The sequence below is a fragment of the Antrostomus carolinensis genome, unplaced genomic scaffold (genome assembly GCF_000700745.2).
Source record: "Antrostomus carolinensis isolate BGI_N321 unplaced genomic scaffold, ASM70074v2 scaffold12197, whole genome shotgun sequence".
NCBI lineage: Eukaryota > Metazoa > Chordata > Aves > Caprimulgiformes > Caprimulgidae > Antrostomus > Antrostomus carolinensis.
Window position 1 is genome coordinate 28417 of NW_010325404.1, and position 20892 is coordinate 49308.

The following is a 20892-nucleotide window of genomic DNA, read 5'->3' on the forward strand; positions in this document are numbered from 1 at the left end:
GCTTCTGACACTCTCTTCTATCTGACTCTCTCTTCTATTCTGCCTGGACTTTATATTTATCAATAACTTGCACCACATCCTGATTCTAACCTCTGGATGTGTATTTTACGTGACTTGATGCAGTAATAAGAATACGTGCATGTGCATGCTTGCAGGGGCAATGAGGGAAAGCTAAATTAAACTACGTGAGCCAAATGCAGAGTTCTGTTGAGGTTTTTTTGTAGTTTTTTTGCCTGGACTCCTAATGGAGTAAGGCTTATCAGATCTTTCTTTCTGCTTTTTGTCTTCTAAAAGCTTTTGAGCCTGTTGGCTGATCTGAACAAAACCTGACAGAAAGGTAGATATCTCGGAGATTTTAAGTCTCTGTAAGATTTGTGGAATTATGCAGCTGAGTGGAAAAAGACCCAAAGTAGAGAGAGGTTACTGGATGGGCTCAACTGGAATTAGGCATCAGAAAAACAGATAGGAGAAGCTGATCTGTGGGAAAGCAGGTTTTGTTGGCTCTGCTACTGGTAGAGCAGCACCTCTCCTAGGCTGTTCTGCTGGATAGAGCTCTAACCTGCATCTCCCACTCTTGATAAATGTAAGAAAACACCTTTCTCCAGCATGGGAGGGTGTGAAATCCTTACAGCAACTTCTACAGCAACACGTGAACTTACCCATTGTGCCAGGTATGCCTAGACCCCCCCTTATCCATCGTGTGTTGAGACAAAGGAGCAGTGTAGCATGCTTTGTGCAGGGAGTTCAGACCAGAAAACTGGGCTACCCTGTGCTGTTATTCACGTGGCAGTGCTAGGGAGAGAGTGCAATTTCACACCCAAAAGGGAAGCAGATTCCCTGTGTGCCTCTCGGCGCTGTGCTGGGACAATGGCTTACCAATCGCTTGGAAGCAGGGAGGGACAAGGTGTACCTGACTCCTCTGCTTTCAGCAGTGGTTACACCTTCATCCAAACTCCATAACCAACATGTTATGTAGGCATGGAGAGAGCTCAGACCTGGGTTAGAGCCATGAGCCCATGTATAGTGCATTTGGATTTGGGATTTCTCATCCAAGAACTGAACTGATCTTCCCTACGTAACCCAAGGGATCACCTGGGAATTAGACATCCACCTACACATTACAGTGTGCCATAAATCCTAGATAAGCCATGCTCAAGTCATAACTGGGTCACTTCGTGGTCCTGCATCTTGTTCCTGCAGAGGACACTGGATGCAGCCGTGTTAGAAAGCAGCGTATGCGGCATGCTGTGTGAGACAGGGAATAAATCTCTTCATTGCATCAGCTCTCCCCTTGCCCTGCTAAGAAAGAGAGCCAGGGCAGCAGGCTGCCTCTTTGAGGGATTTGACAGGCATCATTTAACTTCATCTAGGCTGAAAAATTAAGCTCATATAATTGTAGACTGTGCTGGTGTCTCTCATTCTGTGTGAGTGGTTTCATTGTCAGCTGTCTCTTGAGAGAGCCCCTGAAATTCTTTTGAACTTCTCTCTCCCCCTGTGCTGAAATATCCAAGTTGGGGGAGAAATTAGAGAGAGCACAGCTGGAAGTGATAGATACCACATGCGTATCTGTGTTTACAGATTTGATGACTTCTCTCTAGACTGGCTGGAGGACATGCAATTGTAGACACTGATGTGCCATAACACCAGAGAGAAGGCAGTGATTAATCACCGCGGCTCACAGAGCAGCTCCTTGGGAACTGGCTGTACAGTAAATGCTGGCAGTCCCAGGGGATTCGAGCAGCAGCAGTGGGTGATAAGCTAACCCCTGTGAAAAGATGCCTTGGCACCCCAGGATGGGAGGGACAGGTTAATGCTTTCATGGAGAGCAGCAGATAGCCTTGTTTCCTGTATAAATGATGCCTTTTTAATCATAATTCTGCAGAAATCACCGGGATTGTAACTGAGGGGATCAGATCTGTTACACAGACTGAGTTATTTCAGCTTTACGAGTAAGACAGTGTGACCACTTCTGTAAGCAAGCAGATAGCTGAGCAAAACTGCATTCTGTGTTAGACAAACATTTCATGTCACACAGGCAGAGCTAGGTACAGATCTGATCCAAAGGTCTCGCTGGCAATCACCTGCAGCCTTTTACTCACCCCTGCTTTTGCTGAGATAAGACGTTTGTTTCAGACATTTATATTCTGAAGAATATAAGGTGTTCAAGAAATGTGTAGATGTAGCACTCAAGGATATGGTTTAGTGGGCATGTTGGTGATGAGTTGACGGTTAGACTGGATGATCTTAGAGGTCTTTTCCAACCTTAATGATTCTGTGATTCTTTCTTTCCTTGCTGTGTGGTTCATTCTGTGGAGTACAAATTTGCCAATGCTCAATCCTTGGCTGACCCCAGTTTGCAGTAGATGAGCATCCTGTCATCTTTTATCATGTTGTTCCAGGTGGGAGCATGAGGCTAAGTCCAGCCTTCATCCATGGGACCCTGGTCATCCTCATCTGTATGTTCACTAGAGAGAGGCAGATGCCATCTGAGGGTGTGAGGTCTGGGTGTGGGCTGACATACGTCTGGGATTATCCTCCCTCCATAGACCAAATGGGGCCAAGAGAGTTCTGAGTTTTGACACTTCTGAGTTTTCCTGGAGATGTGTTGGTGTTTTAGGTAGTTCAAGGAATTAAACCTGATGCCACAGTTAGCTAGCTGTGGCCTGCGAAGGATTGGGCCAGCTGCCAGCCTTCCCGGTGACACTCTTGGCCGTGATCACAGCCATTCAGCATTGACTTTGGTAGGCTGTGTGGTGTGCTAACAAAAGCCTTTGTTTCTTACTGTTTTCAACTGTTTCAATTCTATCTAATTCTATATATGGAGGCAGTTAGAATTTATTCCTATGCAAGGAAGGCTGCTGACAGGACCGAGACACTCTGTGTATGTTCTGGGTTCTTCTTTTTCTAGAAGAACACGTGCACACCGCTGTCCAGTTTTGGGAAAGATGCCCAAGCTGAACTTGTCAAACCTGGGTGAATGTCTGTGCTATGAGACTTGGCTTTTGCTTCTGAACAAGTAATTTCGTATTCAAGGATGCTGAAAAAAACAGCCAAGCAACATCTGAAAAATACGTACTTTGACTTTGGAACTGGGAATTTGAAGAGGTTGACTGCGACCTCCCTATGTGTTGTATAAGATCCCCAACTCAAAACCAATTCAGGAGAGAGAAAGGGCAGTGCTGAGAGCTGCTCAGATCTCTGTCTGCTCGGCCTTCTGCAGATGCTGGAGGAGGAAATGGCAGTACCTTTTTGGTTTTTTACCATCTCTGTTCCCCAGTCTTCTCCTGACCCATGCACAGCCTCTGCTCCCAGGGTACTTGGTGTGAAAGTATCCCAGGTGCAGTAGGGATGTTTGTGGTCCTGACACTGACAATAGCTCATGCTGCTTTATGGCCTTTGGAGGGCAGGCGCTCTGTCAGTCTATGTCCTTGAAGTCAGCTTTATCCTCTGGCTGGGCTGGACAAGCCTAGGAGGCATTAACAGCACTGCAGTGATGTCCACTGAAATGTTTCCTTCTGTGCTGCTATTCCTGAGCTCCCTAGCAAAAAAAATGCAAGAAAAACATCTCTAATATGTGTGGGAGAGTCTTGCTGGCCCCACAGCAGGAGAGCATCAGTGAAGGCTGCATCAGGGTTTGTTGTGTGTGGCTGGTGATGTAGAAATGTCATGTCTCCATTTCTGCAGCTCTTGCAAGGGAGGTTGTGGGGAGAGGCAATGTTACCCTCTCCTCTCAGGTGCCTACTCCTCTGCTGGTGCCTCACTGTCCTCTCCCAGTACTGCCACGGCAGTCCCAAGGGCAAAATTGCAGAGAGGGCACCCAGTGCCACACCATCCAGAGATGTGTCCTTCCTTCTTCAGTGCCCCTCTTCTTACTGAAAGGAGACACAGCTCACCTCATAATTCTCAAAACAAGGCAGCACTGCAGGTTAGAAGGCCATCTGAAAAAACACGGTGGGAACAGACAAAGGCAGCAGCCATGGTGCGATGGGACTGAAGCTGCCAGAGTCAGAGAAGGGACCCAGGGATGGAGTTACTGGCAGGGTGCTGCAGTGTGCTGCCTCCAAAGGCGAGTGCTGCCCTGGGCTGTGGTGCAGCTCGGCTCCAGTGGGCTCATGGAGCTTGTAGCAAAGGTCATGGAAGCTTCTTTTGTTCCAGAGGCTAAAATTGGAGAGAAAATTAAATCCCCCCGGTGAGGGGTGGAGGGCAGGTAGAGAAAATGGTGAATGAAACATTCAAAAAGCTTCTGTGTGCAGCTGCAAAAACTACCTTCTGCTGCTTATTAATTAGCATGGCAAGGATTTGGGAGAAGGCATGAGGTTGAAATTGGTAGTACAAACCAAATTCTTGTGTTTCCCTTCCTGGGGATGCTGGGCTAGCTGTTAAACACCATCCTGTCCAGTGTGCTTGCTTTGGGTTATGAGATGTGGGGAACAGCTACACAGCAACACCTCTCTCTTCGTGGTGACACTGCCCTCATGCAGCCTGATGGGACTCCTTCCCAGAGGCTTTTTTTGTATTTGAGGGGACACTGGACAGGTCCTTGAAAGAGGATCACTGAATAAGGAGACTTTATCAAGCTGAGAAACTCTTGAACTGAGGATAAATTCAGTTGCAGTCTAGGAGGGTGTTAAGGGGCATTATCAGCTTGTTACTGCACTTTTTAGGTTGTGACCACAGATGGAGATATGGGATATTGAGCTGGCTGGAGTCCGGAGCAGTTCATGGGGAGCCCAGTGCAGAAACGTCTACCTCCAGGAGCTGGACTGGAGTAGATTGAGGCTTTGTACCCTTGGGTGCAGCAGAGCCTAAACAGCACTGTCCTCCTTTAGAGTCTCAGCCATGCCATCACATACAGAAACACCAGTATAGACAGGCTTGTCACCTCCAAGCTCCTTAGGTCCCAGCACAGCCCTGGGGCAGAGCACAGTCTCAGGGAGGTCCCCATCCCCTCGCTCATCCAGCTTATCTCCGAGTTAAGGCTGCGCAGCCTCTCTGACGTCAGCACAGCAGCCAGGAATCCCCGGCATGAAGCCGCAGTGCCTTCGTCCCTGTTTTAATAGTGCACATCGTTTTGGGAATCTCCTGTTCTCGGATGCAGGCACATCATTTCTGCTCGCTTGCAGCATAGCCTCTGGGAACCCCCGCCTGGGAAACATGACTGTGTTCAGCACATCCGCAAACCTCAAGAGCTGAAACACAACCGGTCGAGTCGATTATATTACGGCTGAGATTCTTAAATAAACAGCACTTGATGAGTGCAGCGGGATGTTTAGTAAGAGCCTCCTCAGCCCCCTGTGCCCCCCGCCTCCCATAACCACTCGCAGAGGCAGCCCCACGTTCCACAGCCAGCCCGGGGAGAGGCAGCGAGGCAGTCATTTGTATTCCAGCTCTGCTGCTGCTCCTGGTGCTTCCAAGAAGCAAGTAAAAATAGCACTCCGTCATTTTGTAAATAATAACTATCGCCTCACAGGCCCAGGGAGTCATGAGCGCTGAAAAGGGAGATTGTGGGAAGGGGGAGGGGGGATGTCTGCCTGGAGCCAGGGCCAGGAAGATGGGATGTGGGGACTCAGAGAAAGGGACAGGAGAGGGTGGGTGAAATGGAAACCCTGAAGCACCTCAGCTGAACCACTGCTGTTTTACACCTTCTGCATATGCCAGGGCAGCAACCCACCCTGCTGTCGTGGGGCTCGGGGCGGCAGGACCCAGCCCTCCATGCAGAGCTAATAGGGGTGTTATCACCTGCACAAGCAGCTAGATCTGGTGTAGCAAATTCTTGGAGAAGGAGAGGGGTGGCTTTTAAAGAGCAGGCAGGTGTAGGGAGTGCCATGGTAACACTGTGGGAAGGGATGTTAGAGCTTTTGTTTTACATTTGCATTGCAGATCTGCCCAGCTGTGGGGGATTTCTGCAGGCAGGAGCGAGGCAGAATTGCCTGGCAGGCAGGGATGGGGCTTTGTGCCATGGGGAGAAGGGGCAGCTCTGATCGACCTGCAGTGCCTTGTCCCTACTCACACATTTGCTCCAGATGGTTTTAGAAACGTGACTGTGCTGAAGCTTGGGAATAAGCTGAGCCTATAAATGGGAAAAGCCCCCAGACAAGGGAATCAGCCTTGAACAAATGACTGGGGAACATGGCACACCAGTCTCGTTTCTAAATTCTGCCCATGATCAAATGTTGAACCTGCAAATCTCTTGCTCTTCTGGTTTCATGACTGCTTTTTTTGCTTTCCCAGTCCCCAGGTGGCAGCAGTCTGGGGCACAGTGAGGCTCAGCAGCACAGCCAGAGGCTGCTTGTGCGGTGTGCCAAGGGCAATGCCAAGCCCTTCTCTGGGCACCCATGCACCAGCCCACACCATTCCCTAGGGCAGCTGGAGCTGGGCTCTGCTCCTTGCTTCGCTCTGTCTGCCCCCCTGAACCAAGTCTCTCCTTTTTTGTTTCCCCAACTATAAAACAGGACTGGCAGCATCTACCTGCCACCCCAGCAGGCTTGAAGGCTGAACTCACTTGTACATGTAAAAAAAGCTTTGAGTCACAGGGAAGGATGATGCTAGGAAAGGAGAAATGCCATTTAATGTTCTGCAACAGGTCCAGGGAAAGTGCCTAACCCTCTGCAGTATAGTCCTTAATTATTGTCTTTGGTGAGAACTGGGCAAGACAGACAAGCTGCAGTGTGAGCCTGTCTGCAGATTGAGAAGAAGATAAGGATTTCCCTGCCATGTCTCTGAGCAGAGACAGGAGCTGCTCATCTCTCAGCTTTTTCTTACTCAAAAGTAGATGCAATTTCTTCTTGTTCAGGCTCAGGGTGGGTAAGTGTGAGGGTCAGAGTGAGGAAGGCTCCTGGTTTCTCTGGAGAAGGTCTCACTGTCAGAGAGCCGATGAGCTGAGGCAGGGCTGCAAGCAGTATGGATGTTCTTGGGCTGTAGGATCATGAAGGAAGTAAATCTCTGAGGCTGGAGCTCACTCTGTTCTGCTGGTGTTTCACTTATCTCTGGATTTCCCAGCTCTGCTGAAATCCCTGATTGCGTCACAACGATTTAATTTCAGAATCCCTCCAGATCCCAGCCAAATCCTGCCCTTAGGAGCACGTATTAACAGGGAAAGTTCAGTCTGGCTTTTGCCATGAAAGGTGCAGGGAGCCCACTTTTCTAAGTGCTGAGGGACATTAAGAAGCCAGCAATCGAGCCAGCCCCCCCAGCTTGTCCCTGCACCACGCACTGCTTTGCAGGCACAAAGGGGTCCCACCAAATTCAGTGCGTTTACGTGGCCTGGCCTGGGGGTATGTCCACAGTCTGGAAATGGGGGATCCTCTTCAGATCTGGGCAGTAATTAATCATTAATATTAATAAATTAATGGAATGAATTAACACCATTATCTTTTATTAGATTTACCAGTAGATTGATGGGACAGCAAGTGGTTTCTGAAGCTCTGTGACAGCCAGGTTACAGCATGATAAGGACATAAAGGCTCATGTAAAGATAGCAGGATCATATCAAAAGGTGTCCAAAACTTGTTCTGCCTTTTTACCTCCTCATGAATTCCTTAATCCCTTCTCTTGTGCTTGGACCCCAGGGATCACATTATAAAACTTGGGTCCCTTCACAGACCCCTGTCCCTCTGTGTCCTCAGGTGCAGGGGACAGTTCATTCTGCACCTCATAAGAACTGGCTTCACTGGCCGTGGGTGGCCATGGGTCCTGGTCTGATAACCACGGCTGTACATTATTATCTTGGGCAAACTGAATGCCAAGAAGGGAGGAGGGGAGTGGAGAGAGAGTTTGTGTTTTCTCTAAAACATAATTAGCTTTCTCTTGCTGCATGTGTTAGTGAAAAGAGCCTCGCTTCACTGAAGGTTCTTCTCTGCTGTGTATCTCGTTTGGGGACTTGTTTGAAGGGAGACAGAGAGATTACTCTGAGTGTTTAAGTGTTACAGAAGTAACTCATTTTGTTCAGGATGATGTCTTGTTGGCTTCTGGGTGTTTCAGAAAGTGTACTGCATACATATTTCTCTTTAACCTTCTTTTTATTGCATCAAGATGAGATCAAGGGTTACTTATATAGCACAATAATATCAGCCACAGGCTGCGTCAGAAGCTTTCCAGCCATAATAACTAGAGACATGTATACGTATAGTTTAGCCATTAAGGAGAAAACCCTGCCAGAACATGTTATCTTATTTTTGGCTACAAACCTTTGAAGCACAAAACTAAGCTTCATAGTACTGCAAAATAACTGGCAGGGGACAGAAGGATTTCCATAACTGAATTGAGCAGTGGGCCATCCAGGCTACTTGCAAAGCTGCTGCAGTGGCCAAAATGGGGTACTATGCATAAAACACAGACTTGGGAGTCTAAATTGGTTCATTGAGAAAGCAGCTCTGAGCCAGCTAATGCTGTACAAAAGGAGCACAGTGGCGTGATCTATCCCTAAGGTGGTGAGGATTTATGGTAACGTAGTGCTAAACTCAAGGCACCTCATCCATAATTTTTTTCAGTACAACCCAGTAGGCAGAGTGTAGGACCATGAATTTGACAAATCACTGTGCTTTAATTTCCCTGCAAAATGGGACAGCAGCAGAGATTTAAATTAGGAAACAAGCTAAAATCATAATGAAGTCAAGAATGAGAGCTATATGTGCTATTCAGCATGAGTAATACCTGGTGGTGCCTGTGTTCTGCAAAGCATTGCACTTTATCTTTACCTGAAGGCATGTGGTTAAGATTGCCCCTGGGTTTTAGCACCCAGACCAGGAACTGGGGTTCTGTGGTTTTGCTGGGGCAGTGAGGCAGCTGTTGAGCATCCATGAAGGTGGCACAGCCTGGGATGCAGGCAAGCGTGTGATGCAGGCGAGCAGCAGCTCTGCGAGAGCAGCCGCTCATCAGGAGCGAGGCACTTAGGAGAACAGCAAACACGATGGCAGTAAAAGGCAATCAGAATATTGATTCTTTGTACAAACAGATAAGCCTGAAGCTGTAACAAACCCAGGGTTTCCTAACACTGGTGGAACATTGCTAGGCTGTTTATCAGGCTGGGAGACACAAAGGGATTTCAGATTAAAAGGAGTTTCAAAGCATCAGGGCTTACCTCTGTATTGAAAATGTGGATCTGTACGTACACGGTATGTGTCGTGTAGCCACATATATTTTGTAAATACACATTGTCTGGCTGTGCGGGACATATTCATCCTCAGTGTAAGCGTGGAAAGCGGCAGAGCTACATCAGAGATGAATTTGCCCAATTACAAGTGATAAAATCAGCCATTGTTCAGGGCACAGCAGAGAGCATGACGTTGGCTTGCTGAGGGCTCACCAGGGAGATGCCTAGCAGGAAAAACCACCACGTAACAAAACTCAAACCCTTCCCTGTACAAGCAAATTCAGTTCTTTAATTGCTTTTTTCCCTTTTTTTTTTGTCCCAGACAGCGTAACCGAAGTCAAGACAGACATTTACGTGACGAGTTTCGGCCCTGTCTCGGACACAGATATGGTAGGTGCCGCTGGCTGGTTGCCTTATGGGGAGGGATGACTTCTCCTGCAGCTGCCATGGACATGTCCCACCCTCATCTCCAAACAACCTGGGCACAAGTGGCATTTTCCTAAATGACAAGAACATGAGCAAGCATCCCAGCTTCCTGCCCAGGCACGGGTGTGCTTCATCATCTTCTCACAGGCCAGGGAGAGCTCAGTGCGGGTGGAAGACAGGGATTGTTTCTCAGGTGTTTGGGCTTTTAGAAATGAATTGATAATGCAGCCTTGGAGGGTTGATGCCGTTGTGTCACTCAAGCATGCTGCAGGCTTCAGGGTGCAAGTGAGTGAGACCTAATGAAATGGGGAGGTCAGCACATGGGACAAAGACCTGTGTGTAGCATGCTGCTCCCATTACATGTCTTGACAAACACCTTCGCTGTAGCCAGCTTTCCTTGACCTGACTGTGCATGGAAGAAGGACGGTGCTCCCTGGGAAGAGAGGAGGATGCCAAAATCTAGCTTGGTTTTGTGGTAGTGTCAGAAGAGAGTGGTTCACCATCAAACTGTCCTTAGTGCCTGAACCAGAGGGGAGGCAGAAGAGAAAAATGAAAAAAGAGTGAACTGATTGCAATATTTTGACATGTTCAGGGAAAATTATTAATGAAAAGGCCTGAGGTCTGAATTTAGGCTTGTATTCCCACAACAGTTTGTCTTCTAATTAAAACAGGACTGTGGAGCATAATTAATAGTGAGCTTTCTCAACAGTGTTTCTTGTAGCTCGTTTTCCACACGTGCCCAGGCACACAGAGAAGACTTGGCTGTTGATGGTTGCTCAGCATTTCAAGGATGCTACATGAGAATAGTCACGCATTCAGGACTGAGACCTTCCTGCGCATCCAGTCCCAGAGGTGACCTGGTGCTGGCATAGCCCAGGCCAGCAATGGGCAGTCCTGGCCTTGGAGGAAGCCCACTTCAGGAGAGGGAGCAGGCATTGCTCTCACCAGCCGGGTCAGGCAGGAGCAACGTCTTGCAGCTCTCGCGGTCCCACCGGAGCTGAGAGAGTTTCATTTTCTGTGCTCACATGGCCATGAACATCACTTCAGCCACCCCACCAACAGTCCTGTGCTAGCAAGTGGAGGAATTGAGGCAGAAAAAAATCTCTGTGTTTCATTGAGGTGCCAGTCCCATCACACAACCCCATGTTGCTTTGGAACTCCCTCCAGGACTAGAAGTTATCTTGATATCGGCGTAGCCAAGAGTATTAATCTCATCTCAGTTCTCTCTCTATCTCGCTTGCTTTCCTACTGCAGCGGAGACCCATAATATATTCAGCAATCTTAGCCCTTGGGGAGTATCTGATAATTACTTCCAAGGTGGAGCATATTTGATTAAGGGAGTGTGTATAATGAACTGTGAAGAAGAAATATGAGGTACTGAAAAGAGGAAGGTATTCTCTGCAATGTGATTTGACAAAATGAATTTTAAATTAGGAAGACAGTTAAAGAATAATAAATTATTTCCCCTTCGTGTGCTTTAGTTCCATATATTTTACAAATGCATAGCGAATGTGTTTTAGCATGCTGTTCTGGTGCTAAATGCACTCAGAAATGTGAGAGAGAGAAACCCCATCTCCTCTGGAAGCGTGGGGAGAGCCTGCTCTTCTGCGGTGGTTCCTTTCATCTCGGGAGCGGGGAAGTCCCTCCTTCCTCGTTCACATCTGCCTGGTGATCTCACTCCCATCCCTCCCACAGCCATTACTCATGGCAATGGAAAGCCGCTCCTGTGCATCTTGATGAAGACAGAGACTGTAATTATGATGATGGAGGAGAGGCAGGTGAAGCTGCTGTGGAGAGCAGAAGAAAGCAAGTGGTTACGAAGCGTGGAGGAGGACATGTAGACCTTTTCTCTGAGGTACTCCAAGGAACTTCTAATTTCTTTTTCATTTTGGTTTGGAAAGTAGAGCCTGATAGGACCTGACATGTGCCTGAATCTTCAATAGTGAGCTCTTGCAGCTTTGCCTCAATCCCCAGGAAATTGGGGGAAAAAAAAAATAAATTCAAGATGGTTTTATGCTTTGGTGGATGGACTCTGGAGACAGACTCAGTCTTGATGTTTTCAGTCACTTCTATAAGGTAAAGTATAAAGCAGAACTAAGTGTGCTCCTTGGAAGGGATGACTTGGGAATGATGCTGTCATGGAAAGAAGTATAGAAAAGAGTGGAAGAATCTGAACATGATTCCTCTTTTCTTTGGGAACAATTCCTTAGCGTAAAAGAAGAAAAACAGAGCCTGGGAAGTTGTTATAAAAGTTTGACTTCTTTGTTTTTTTAGTAGGAACAGGGAGTTCTGAATAAGATAGCTCTTCTCCTGATAAGGACTTTTCCCAAACCTACCTCCTGGGACTGCATACAGGCTCCTTCCTTTGGTTTTATGCCTTTACTGAGCTTAAAACCATGAACTGAAGATAACTTCCATGAAGGGGCAGAATATCTTGTGCAGGGCAGAGCCTGTGGGAACACAGGATCTTCTCTTTCCTTTCCCCAACCAGCCTCCAGAAACTTCACATTTAAGCAGGAGTGGCTCTGTGGCCAGGAAGCAGGGATGAATTTCTTCATCAAGATGCTTTCATTCAACTGCCATCTGCTGCAAAACCTGTAGGAATTCCTATGACCTATAGGAAACTGATGCGCAGCAGCTTTTAAATGCTGCTGAGAAGAGCTGCAGGAAAGAAATCACTCACAATGATATGTTTAGTTGGTCCTGCAGCCTCCAGGAACCCATAAATAAAGACTATGAATCTGCAAGGGCAGGGGAAGAACAGCTGGGACAGACAGATTTTTGGAAGGCCCTGTCTCTCTCTGAAAGCCTCATGAGCTAATGAGATCCTTCATTAGTAAGAGGAGGTCTGTGTTGTAGAGGTGAGCAGTGAGTTAGCTCATACTGATGGGCTGAAGACTTTCCCTCAAGTGATATGGACCTTGAGAGGACACAGGGTGGCTCAGGTCACAGGGAACAGCAGTCCCTTATGCCAGGCACGGGGCAGATTGATTTAATTGTACCTTGGGGTGGCTGTGGAGCTGTAGCACCTTTGCTACTTGATCAAGTGTTTTCTGAGGCTGCAGGGTTTCAAAGTGATGACTTCTAATTGCCCCAACTGGAATTTGGCCTAGGAAATGGGTTTCTATAGTAACTGAAAGAAAAGAAAAGAAGGGGGGGGGGGGGGGGGGAAAAAAGGGGGGGGGGAGGGAAAAATAGGGGGGGAAAAAAAGAAGAAAAGGAAGTCACAGGATCTTGTAATGCAAATTTGTGAGGTCCTTGATTAATTGATTTCCTAGAGGTGGCCTGGGGAACAAAATAACATTAAGACAATGTCATGAAATTTTATTTCTTTGTTTGTTTGTTTGTTTGTTTTTTATGAGCAAGGGTATAATTACCAGTATCCTGGCCAAATTCTATCTCCAGAAACTTTATTTTTGCCTTTTTAAATTCCCATGTAGCTACACACAATGGTTTCCTACCCTGAAACATCTGCATAAAGGTGGTGGTGCAGCAGAGCTACCCCAAGACTGGCCACTGTAAGCTGTAACGCGGAAACACTGAAACACACATTTTGGCATCATATGTAAGTCATCATGCAAACTGTGGCAAATGCCCTCTATCCTCTGCAGATTTCTCCACTGACATTAATGCCTACTTCTTTCTGCATCATGCTTCATGTCAGCCAGGTTGTGCCAAAAACACAGTATATGCTCAATGACCAGAGATAATTACCACTTATTTCTTGAAGTGCCTTGTTTGCAATGAAGAGGTGAGTAAAACAAAGCTTTTTTTTTTCTCCTTTCTCCACAAAGGAATACACTATTGATGTCTTTTTCCGGCAATCCTGGAGGGATGAAAGGCTGAAGTTTGATGGTCCCATGAAAATACTTCCCCTGAACAACCTGCTGGCCAGTAAGATCTGGACTCCTGATACCTTCTTCCACAACGGGAAGAAATCTGTCGCCCATAACATGACAACACCCAACAAGCTGCTGCGTCTGGTGGACAATGGCACCCTCCTGTACACCATGAGGTACGTTTGTGTCTCCTGGGCCAGCATCTTCCAGGTTCCTATACACATGCAGGCAAGGATGGGACCTCAGGGTACATTACAGCAGTTTGTGTAGACTTCCACTGACTCTGTTAGCACACTTGAGTCTCACCCTGCTGCTTTCCCTCCTATTCTTGTTTCCTACCTATGTAGCATTGCTAATCCTCAACTTAAGCTCATTTTTACAGGTAGGGTTTTTTTTTTCTTATCATTCATGTTGGTTTTTTTGCTTTTATGTGTTGAGATAGAAGTGTTGGGATCTGTAGTTTGTGAAGTTGGTGCGCCACCCAACTTATTTTTGTTCCTGACCATATCTGATGGGATATGAAGTCTGGTTTCTAGTACTGGTAAGGGAGCATTACAGTGGGAGAATTTGTTGTTCTCCAGCAGCTTGAGAACAGATCTACATTTGTTCAGCATGTTACACTGGAGCCATTTGAAACATCTAATGAGTCCAAGCTTGTTTGTGAAAGCAATGGGGGTTTTTTTCCTACTTCATGGAATCAGAAATCTAAATCTGTGTAATCAATGCACATCATTAGGAAAAAAAATTTCACCAGGGTATTAAAATCGTGTTCTGGAGGTGCCAGGTTTGGGGAGGCCATTGGAAGTTCTCACTTCAACCCGGCCCAGATTGTCTCCAGCTGAGGTCTCCGTGGGAGCCACAAACAAGAGGTAGCCCTGCAGCATGAGACCCCAGGCAGTGATACAGCCTGTGCAGCCCCACTGTGAGCTCCAGCAAGTGGGGCCTTCCTTCTAAAACACAAGTCGGGGAACTGTATGGGGAACTGTGCTTGGGCAGTCATCTGCTCTGGATTCGTCAAGAGTAGCCCTGGTACATACATTTATCACTAAGCTGCAACAGGTGGAGAGCAGGAAGAGAAATGCATTTGGGTTAATTGTATGTTCATTCTGGAACTGTTCAGATATTCCTGTATGCTTGTAAGCTATTCACCCACGTAAATAATGTTTGCCACCTGGGGCTGATGCACTAATTTGCCTTCCGAGGTAAATGGGCTTATAAATGAAACAACGAGCTACTCATAGATGCACAAGAGAAGTATTGAGTTGGTTTTGGAAAAGTGTAAATCTTTGGTTTCAAAAATTATTTTCTCTGCCTCCATCTTCAAGCTGATCCTAACAAATAACTGGCTTCATTGTGTGTTCTGTGTGCTGAGATGCTGCACTTTCACCTGTGTTTTTTTGAGGACCAGACAGAATTTCATCTCTTCATGGTTAAGCTGGCTGTGAATCTACATAGTGTCAGCAAGTTTTACAGCCTACATTGATAAACAATGCTCTGCTTTTGTGCAGCAGTTCTCAAATGTGAGCTAATCCTGCCAGTGCCCTGGGGATTTAGGTCTCCACACATCAGTGATTTCACGTTACTGAGGCAGATGGGGTAAATGAAGGGAAAAGCCCAACTTGACTTAAGGGCTCGGTTCTGCTCCCGGCTCGCTGACCTGCATGTGGATGACTAACACTCCTCTCATTTGTATCATTGTCTGACTGTAAAGTATTATAGGAGCTACTGGCATAAGACAGCAAAAGAGGGACTCAATTTCAGGCCTTTTATATCATTTCATTTCTTCTTTATTCAGCAAACAGCCATTAGCTTCAGCAAGTTTTGTGTGACTGAGAAAGTATTGGATTTACTCTTCTGTTTAGGGCTGGGCAGTTGCCAGGATGGCAGCATCATGAGGCTCTTGGGAACGAGTTTCTTGAAGAAAATGGAGTCATGGGATTTTTTTAAATAAATTCAACACATTCTTCAGTTTAGCTGCCTCCCAAAGAATGGGGAGATGAAGGAGAGTCTGGATCTCCCTTTTCATGTGTTCCCACCCCCTTAAATGTACATCTACGACTTTGTAAGAAGTGAAGAGCCTACTCAGGGATATGAGGCCTTTTGTCACGTGTTGTATTTCACAGTACCAGGAGCTGTAGTGCATGGAGATCTTTTCCTTATCAGCACACGTTAGTGCTGTGCAGATGTGTGTGAAGCTGTCCTGGTGGGGCTCTGGGCACTATTGGACCAGCCTGATGCTGGACATGTGTTTAGAGCTGGCCAGATGGCCATCTGGAAGGCACTGTCCACTGCACAGGACACGGTGTCAGGGGTGAAGCAGGGCTCCTCTGGGTTTGCAGTTCAACACATCCAGGATGGGATGTCTGTCCTGGTGCATCTGATGATTGCCCTTCTCCTTGCTGGTGAAGGAAATACCTGCTCAGGGCCACACAGGATGTTTTGAGTAGGGACTCAGAAAGGAAGATGAAAGGGCACGGACTGCATTGTCCAGGACTGTGCATCAGGCTGAGGCTCAGAGACCAAGTCCTACCTGTCTCAGTTTCTCTGTAAACTGATGATGATAGTATCACCCTTCCTTGTTAAGTGCTTTGAAATCTTCTCCCAAGAAAGAGCTGGAAGGAAGCTCATGTTTTATGTCCAAGTGGCACATTCACTGTTCTCCCCCATACCCAGGGGCATGCACATGGGTCCTTCTCAAAGGAAGGAGCAGGACCACAAAGCCAATCTCAGCACCTCAAAGCTGACACCCAGCCCAAAGAGGCACGCTCTGTCCAGCTGACTAGGGAGCAAGTTTGCACCTCCACCAGATTTCTCCTGGACTGGCACAACTGCCTGGGTGATCCCTTGCAGGCTCAGTCCAGACGGGTACATTGCCATGCAGTTTGTCTCCTGAGATGTATCCTACTCCTTTACCTTGTACCAGCCAATATCCTTGAGGGATCAGCTCTGCTGATGTGCAATTAGAGGCATGTCTCTTGCTATTTATCCTGCTGTGAAAGCCAACTTCTCTTAGTCAAAGCTTACATTTATAGATGAAGTTGCTCTGGTGGAACAGCAACTCTGACACATGCATCCAGCAAAATTACACCTGTGTGACAATATTTATAGCTCCTGGAGAGAGCCTCTTTATCACTGACCTGAGCTTCAAGGAGTTGCACACCAGCTGTAGCTGAACGTCTAGGGATTTCCTTTAGTCACGGCACAGCCTACTCATGGATCGGTGCAATGTCATGGTGCAAACATCTGATCACTGACTCAGGTGTTGGCACCTGGGTGACAAGATGGCCTTTGTGATCGCAGCACAAAATTGCATTTCTCTATTCCCCTCCTTCTGGCTGCTGAGGAAGGGACAGGATTACTGATCCCTCTGCCTCTTCTCTGGTATTCCGGCTGCTTTAGAGGGCATGGGGAACACAGCTTTATTATGTAGCCCTGCTTCTGCAGTCTTGTTTGTGAAGTTCCAACAAGATATAAGTAGTTCATAAAAGCCCAGCTAGGGCCTCAAAAGCTCTGGTGTCAGACCTGAGTACAACAAACTGGGAATTGTGTGTGGATTTACATAAGGTACAGACAAAAACTCAGCTGCTGCAGCGGTCTCTGGATGTAGTCTCTGGCTCAGATTGTGTGGGGCACATAGATAATGTTCTGGTTCTTCCTGGCCTTGAATCATATGAAAATAGTGAAAGCTTAATGCCGTGCTGATGGGATTCAACTTTGTGAATCCAGGCTTTAAAGAGCTCTCCTGCTTTTCACAGGGGCTGTCAGAGTGGCATGTTGAGGCTTTGTGGTTATTGTCAGAGTGGTTCCTAGACAATATGTGCTCAAGTTATGCACTTGAAGGATGTTTTCTTTAACTGCCAGGCTGACACATTCAGCTTCATGCCCAAAGACTTTGCCTCAAGAAACTGTATTGCTGAAGACAACGTGAAGTCCTTAGCAGCAGTGTGCTATGGAAAGGAGGGTCAGTGAACCCCTGGGTGAGGAAGAACAGGAGGGGAAGCTGAATACAAAGGCACCCAGGACATGTGCAGTCCTACTGGGGCTGTTGAACCCCAGATAATGAGTCCTGTACCTACTCCAGCAAGCTCAGGAGTTTGAGCTTCCCAGTTCGCTTTTTGAAATCACAGAGCTTTGCAGTGTCTCTCCTAACAAAGGCTTTGGGTTGAATTTACTGCCTGATTTTTTTAACCCCAAGGCAACTTCTGAGCGCTGTAGTCAGGAGTGCAGAACCCTTCCACACGATGAAGGTGCAACCATCATTCTCCTTTCTGCAAGAGCAGCAACTGGGACGTCCCAGCACCAGCTTCTAGGGCTAGGACATACTGACAACTGGCAGCTATTTGGCTGCTTCCCGCATCAAGGCTGATCCTAGACAACCACATAAATGGACCTAAGCAGACCAAAGCTAGACTGCTAAAGAGGCAAGCAGACGAATAGAAGAGATGAGAATTGCACAGCCTGCTTTTACCTGCCTTACAGATTCCAAAGTGGATCCAAAGGCAGAAATGATCTATTTTCCAGGCTTGGGTTTGTGCAGGCAGACTTTTGTAAGGAAGCTGTCCCAGGAGGGAGAGATCTTCAGAGATCACCTTATCTTGCTGCATTTCTGCCATCATGGGCTGAAATCTCCAGGGACTGGGGGAGGAAGCAAAGTGAATTCAGTGCTTTCAGACCCAGCACAAGGATCCTAAAAGCAATTTGGCTTTCAAGCTCAAACTCCAGCAATTAAACCTAACCTAGATTCACACACAGCCTAAACCGTAAACACTATTCAACCTGACTGGTTATTAATGAATCTCCTAGAGGAGAAATCAGGACAAAACTCAAGCAATATCCCCGGCATAAACAAAGTCAGTTCTGCTTTGCAGGGTGCTGTCATGTTTTTGTACCACACATACACCAAGGGATTATTACATTTGTGTCCCAGAAATTGGACTGAGACTCTCGCTCATCCTGCAGCACGACGCAGGTAACGACAGTGGCTCTAATGACACATCAAAGGTTTCGTTAAGCTCCCGGTAACCATGAGAACGAAGCTGAAGTGGTTTGTTGTACCGTCAGCCCTGGGAGAGGGATGTTTAGCCTGATTCACACTTTTTGCCATTGTGTTGAGCAGTTCAAAGGACTTCCTGTGACTTTCAAGAGAAAAACATGGTTTCTCTCCCGGATGTTCCACTTTTGGTGCCATTGTGCCAGCAAAGTGAAGAGAAAACAGGAGGAGTTTGGGGTTTGATTTCAAGACAGTTCTGTGTAAGTTGTTGCTAGTGCCTGGGACAGACAAGCCAGAGGATACAACAGCTGGATCATGTCATTGCTGGCAGCTTGGCTATTTCTCACATGCTGTTTAGGCTTTATAATGACATTTCAGGACGTGAACAGGGCATTGGAGCAATGAAGCAAACTCCTGTGACTAGCTGGCCATAAGCTCCTTTGCATAGGGTAAGGGGTAAAGATGAACATTTCTGCAACAGGCTTTTTTACTCAAATGCTGTAGAGGCAGTGGTAATTGTCTGCGAAGTGAGATACATTCCTCTTAGTCTGACATTTTGATGTTTCATTAGGCAAAGCATATGGTGCCAAGGTGATGGGGAAGGCCACCGGTGGGGAGCGGAAGGGGAATGTGGGCACTCTCCTGAGTGGTGATTGATTCCACAGCTCACCTAAACACCTCTTCTAATTAAAGCTCTGAAAGATGAGCATGTGCAAGAGAGGCTGCGGGGCGGGGGGGTGAAAGATGGCCGAGGGACGCAGGGGCAGAGGGGTGAGCCGGAGTGAGCGGTGGTTGATGCGCTCTGGTCATGGGGAGAGCATCTCAGGGAGCCAGCACATGTTGGGGCAAAGCAAAGAGGTTTCAGGCAAGGGAGAACACCTGGCAGGAGGAATGCCTATATTGCTTCCCCCTTGTCAGGGAAGCTGACTCCATTTGTGTGTTACCTGTGAACCTGCTGACTTCTTGCTGGCTGATGTTGCTGAGCAGGACTCATCTCACTGGAATGATATGGCATTTTCTTTTTCATTTAATTTCAAGACACTTAAGAGCTCCTTCAGCTGTAGGTGGAGAAGTGGCAGATGAGGTTGCTTTTTCAGTGGTTTGTTGATGGATTTATTGTGTTGCTGTTTACTGTCTCAGTCAGTAAAACATACTTTAGATTTAAAACGTGATTGCTGCATTCTCACACACCTACAGAGTCATTCACATGTATAAAGTTGTCTCCTTCCCTTGCCAACACTTGCTTTTGTTGGCCATGGCCTGGGGAGGGCAGATGGTATGATCATCCTGTCCTCTGAGGCTTTTTCTAGCTGTTCTAAATGGACTCAACCACCAGACCCACAATCTGCAGTTCCTTGAGTCATTCAGCCTTACTCAGAGGGGCTGTTGTTGACAGCCAAGAGTTGTAAAGAGTACATGGGTGAAAAAGGTCTTTCTGGTTTTTGGGGTGAGTTCAGGGTACATCATAAGGAAAGCACTGCTCAGAGGAGAAAAGTCAACTTTAGGAACACCCAGTTAAGAACCTTTTGAAATAATAAAGTAATTAGCGAAGCCAACAAAGGAATAGGAAGGTGAAAAGGAAAAGTCTTGTGTGGCCTGCTGAGGGAAACAGGGGAAATGTATCAACATTTCCTTTACACAAGTGACAGTGACAAATATTAGAAGCAAAAAGTCCATTGGAGTTCAAAAGGACACAGAAAGAATTGAATGGTAAGATCCATGAGGACATGCTTGACAGCTTGCCAACCATGAAGCTCACCAAGTGAACTTTGAGCTTATAGAAGAAAGCATCACAAAAGAAACAGAACAGGAAGAGCAAGGCTGTCTTGTCCACACCTTGCTACCAGGTTTTCACACCTGCTTCTTGAAATCCTAATCTTCATCCAGATTACGAAAGAGGCAATTGAGCAAATGAGCAATTTGTTCACAGTGGCCTTTGAGTGTCCAGAAGAAAATCATTCCAATGACATGCTTGTAGGCTTGTTGAAATCACTGTCAGTCTTTCCATTGACTTCAGTGAGACCGAAATCCTAAAGATCAGGTCATCTTCTCTCTTATGTAAAACAGGTACATTCAGTCCAGAGGTGAAGATCAGCAAGTCAGAAAAAGTGATTTGTTTCCAAGGAAGTTATGTTGGCCATCCAGTAGCTCTTGGATTGGCCGAGGAAGCCAAGCTGGAGCCAGACATAATGCAAGCAGGACAGTCATCGTCACCTCTTTGTCAGTAGAATGATTGCTACAGGACATAGTGGTCACAGTCCACGTACATAGATTCAGAAAGGACTGGCACACTCAGAATAGAAAAGGTCCTTGGTCTCTGGTGCACTCAGTCGCCTGGATACAGCCTCTGAATCATGGATGCCATAAGCCACTGGCTGCTAGGAAACAATGGCAAGGTGTGATTTGCTCTGAATTCACCCGGGTTTCATACTTCTGTAAGTATCTGCTGGCCTCCTCTATCAGAGGTGGAGTCAGCCTGCATAGACCAAATAAACCTGCTGAGATTAACCTGGCCAGAGTATGGAGCATTGCATCAGCCATGGTTG

The 20892-nt window shown here is 46.9% G+C and overlaps 1 protein-coding gene across 1 annotated transcript in view; it reads left to right on the forward strand.

Moving 5' to 3' along the window:
- The window catches only part of GABRA3 (gamma-aminobutyric acid type A receptor subunit alpha3), a 60525-nt gene that overhangs the window by 19648 nt on the left and 19985 nt on the right, over window positions 1-20892 (forward strand). The window contains exons 3-4 of the mRNA XM_010171199.2: window positions 9414-9481; window positions 13312-13532. Coding sequence (XP_010169501.1) covers window positions 9414-9481; window positions 13312-13532 — 289 coding nt within the window. The remainder of the gene's footprint in view (window positions 1-9413; window positions 9482-13311; window positions 13533-20892) is intronic.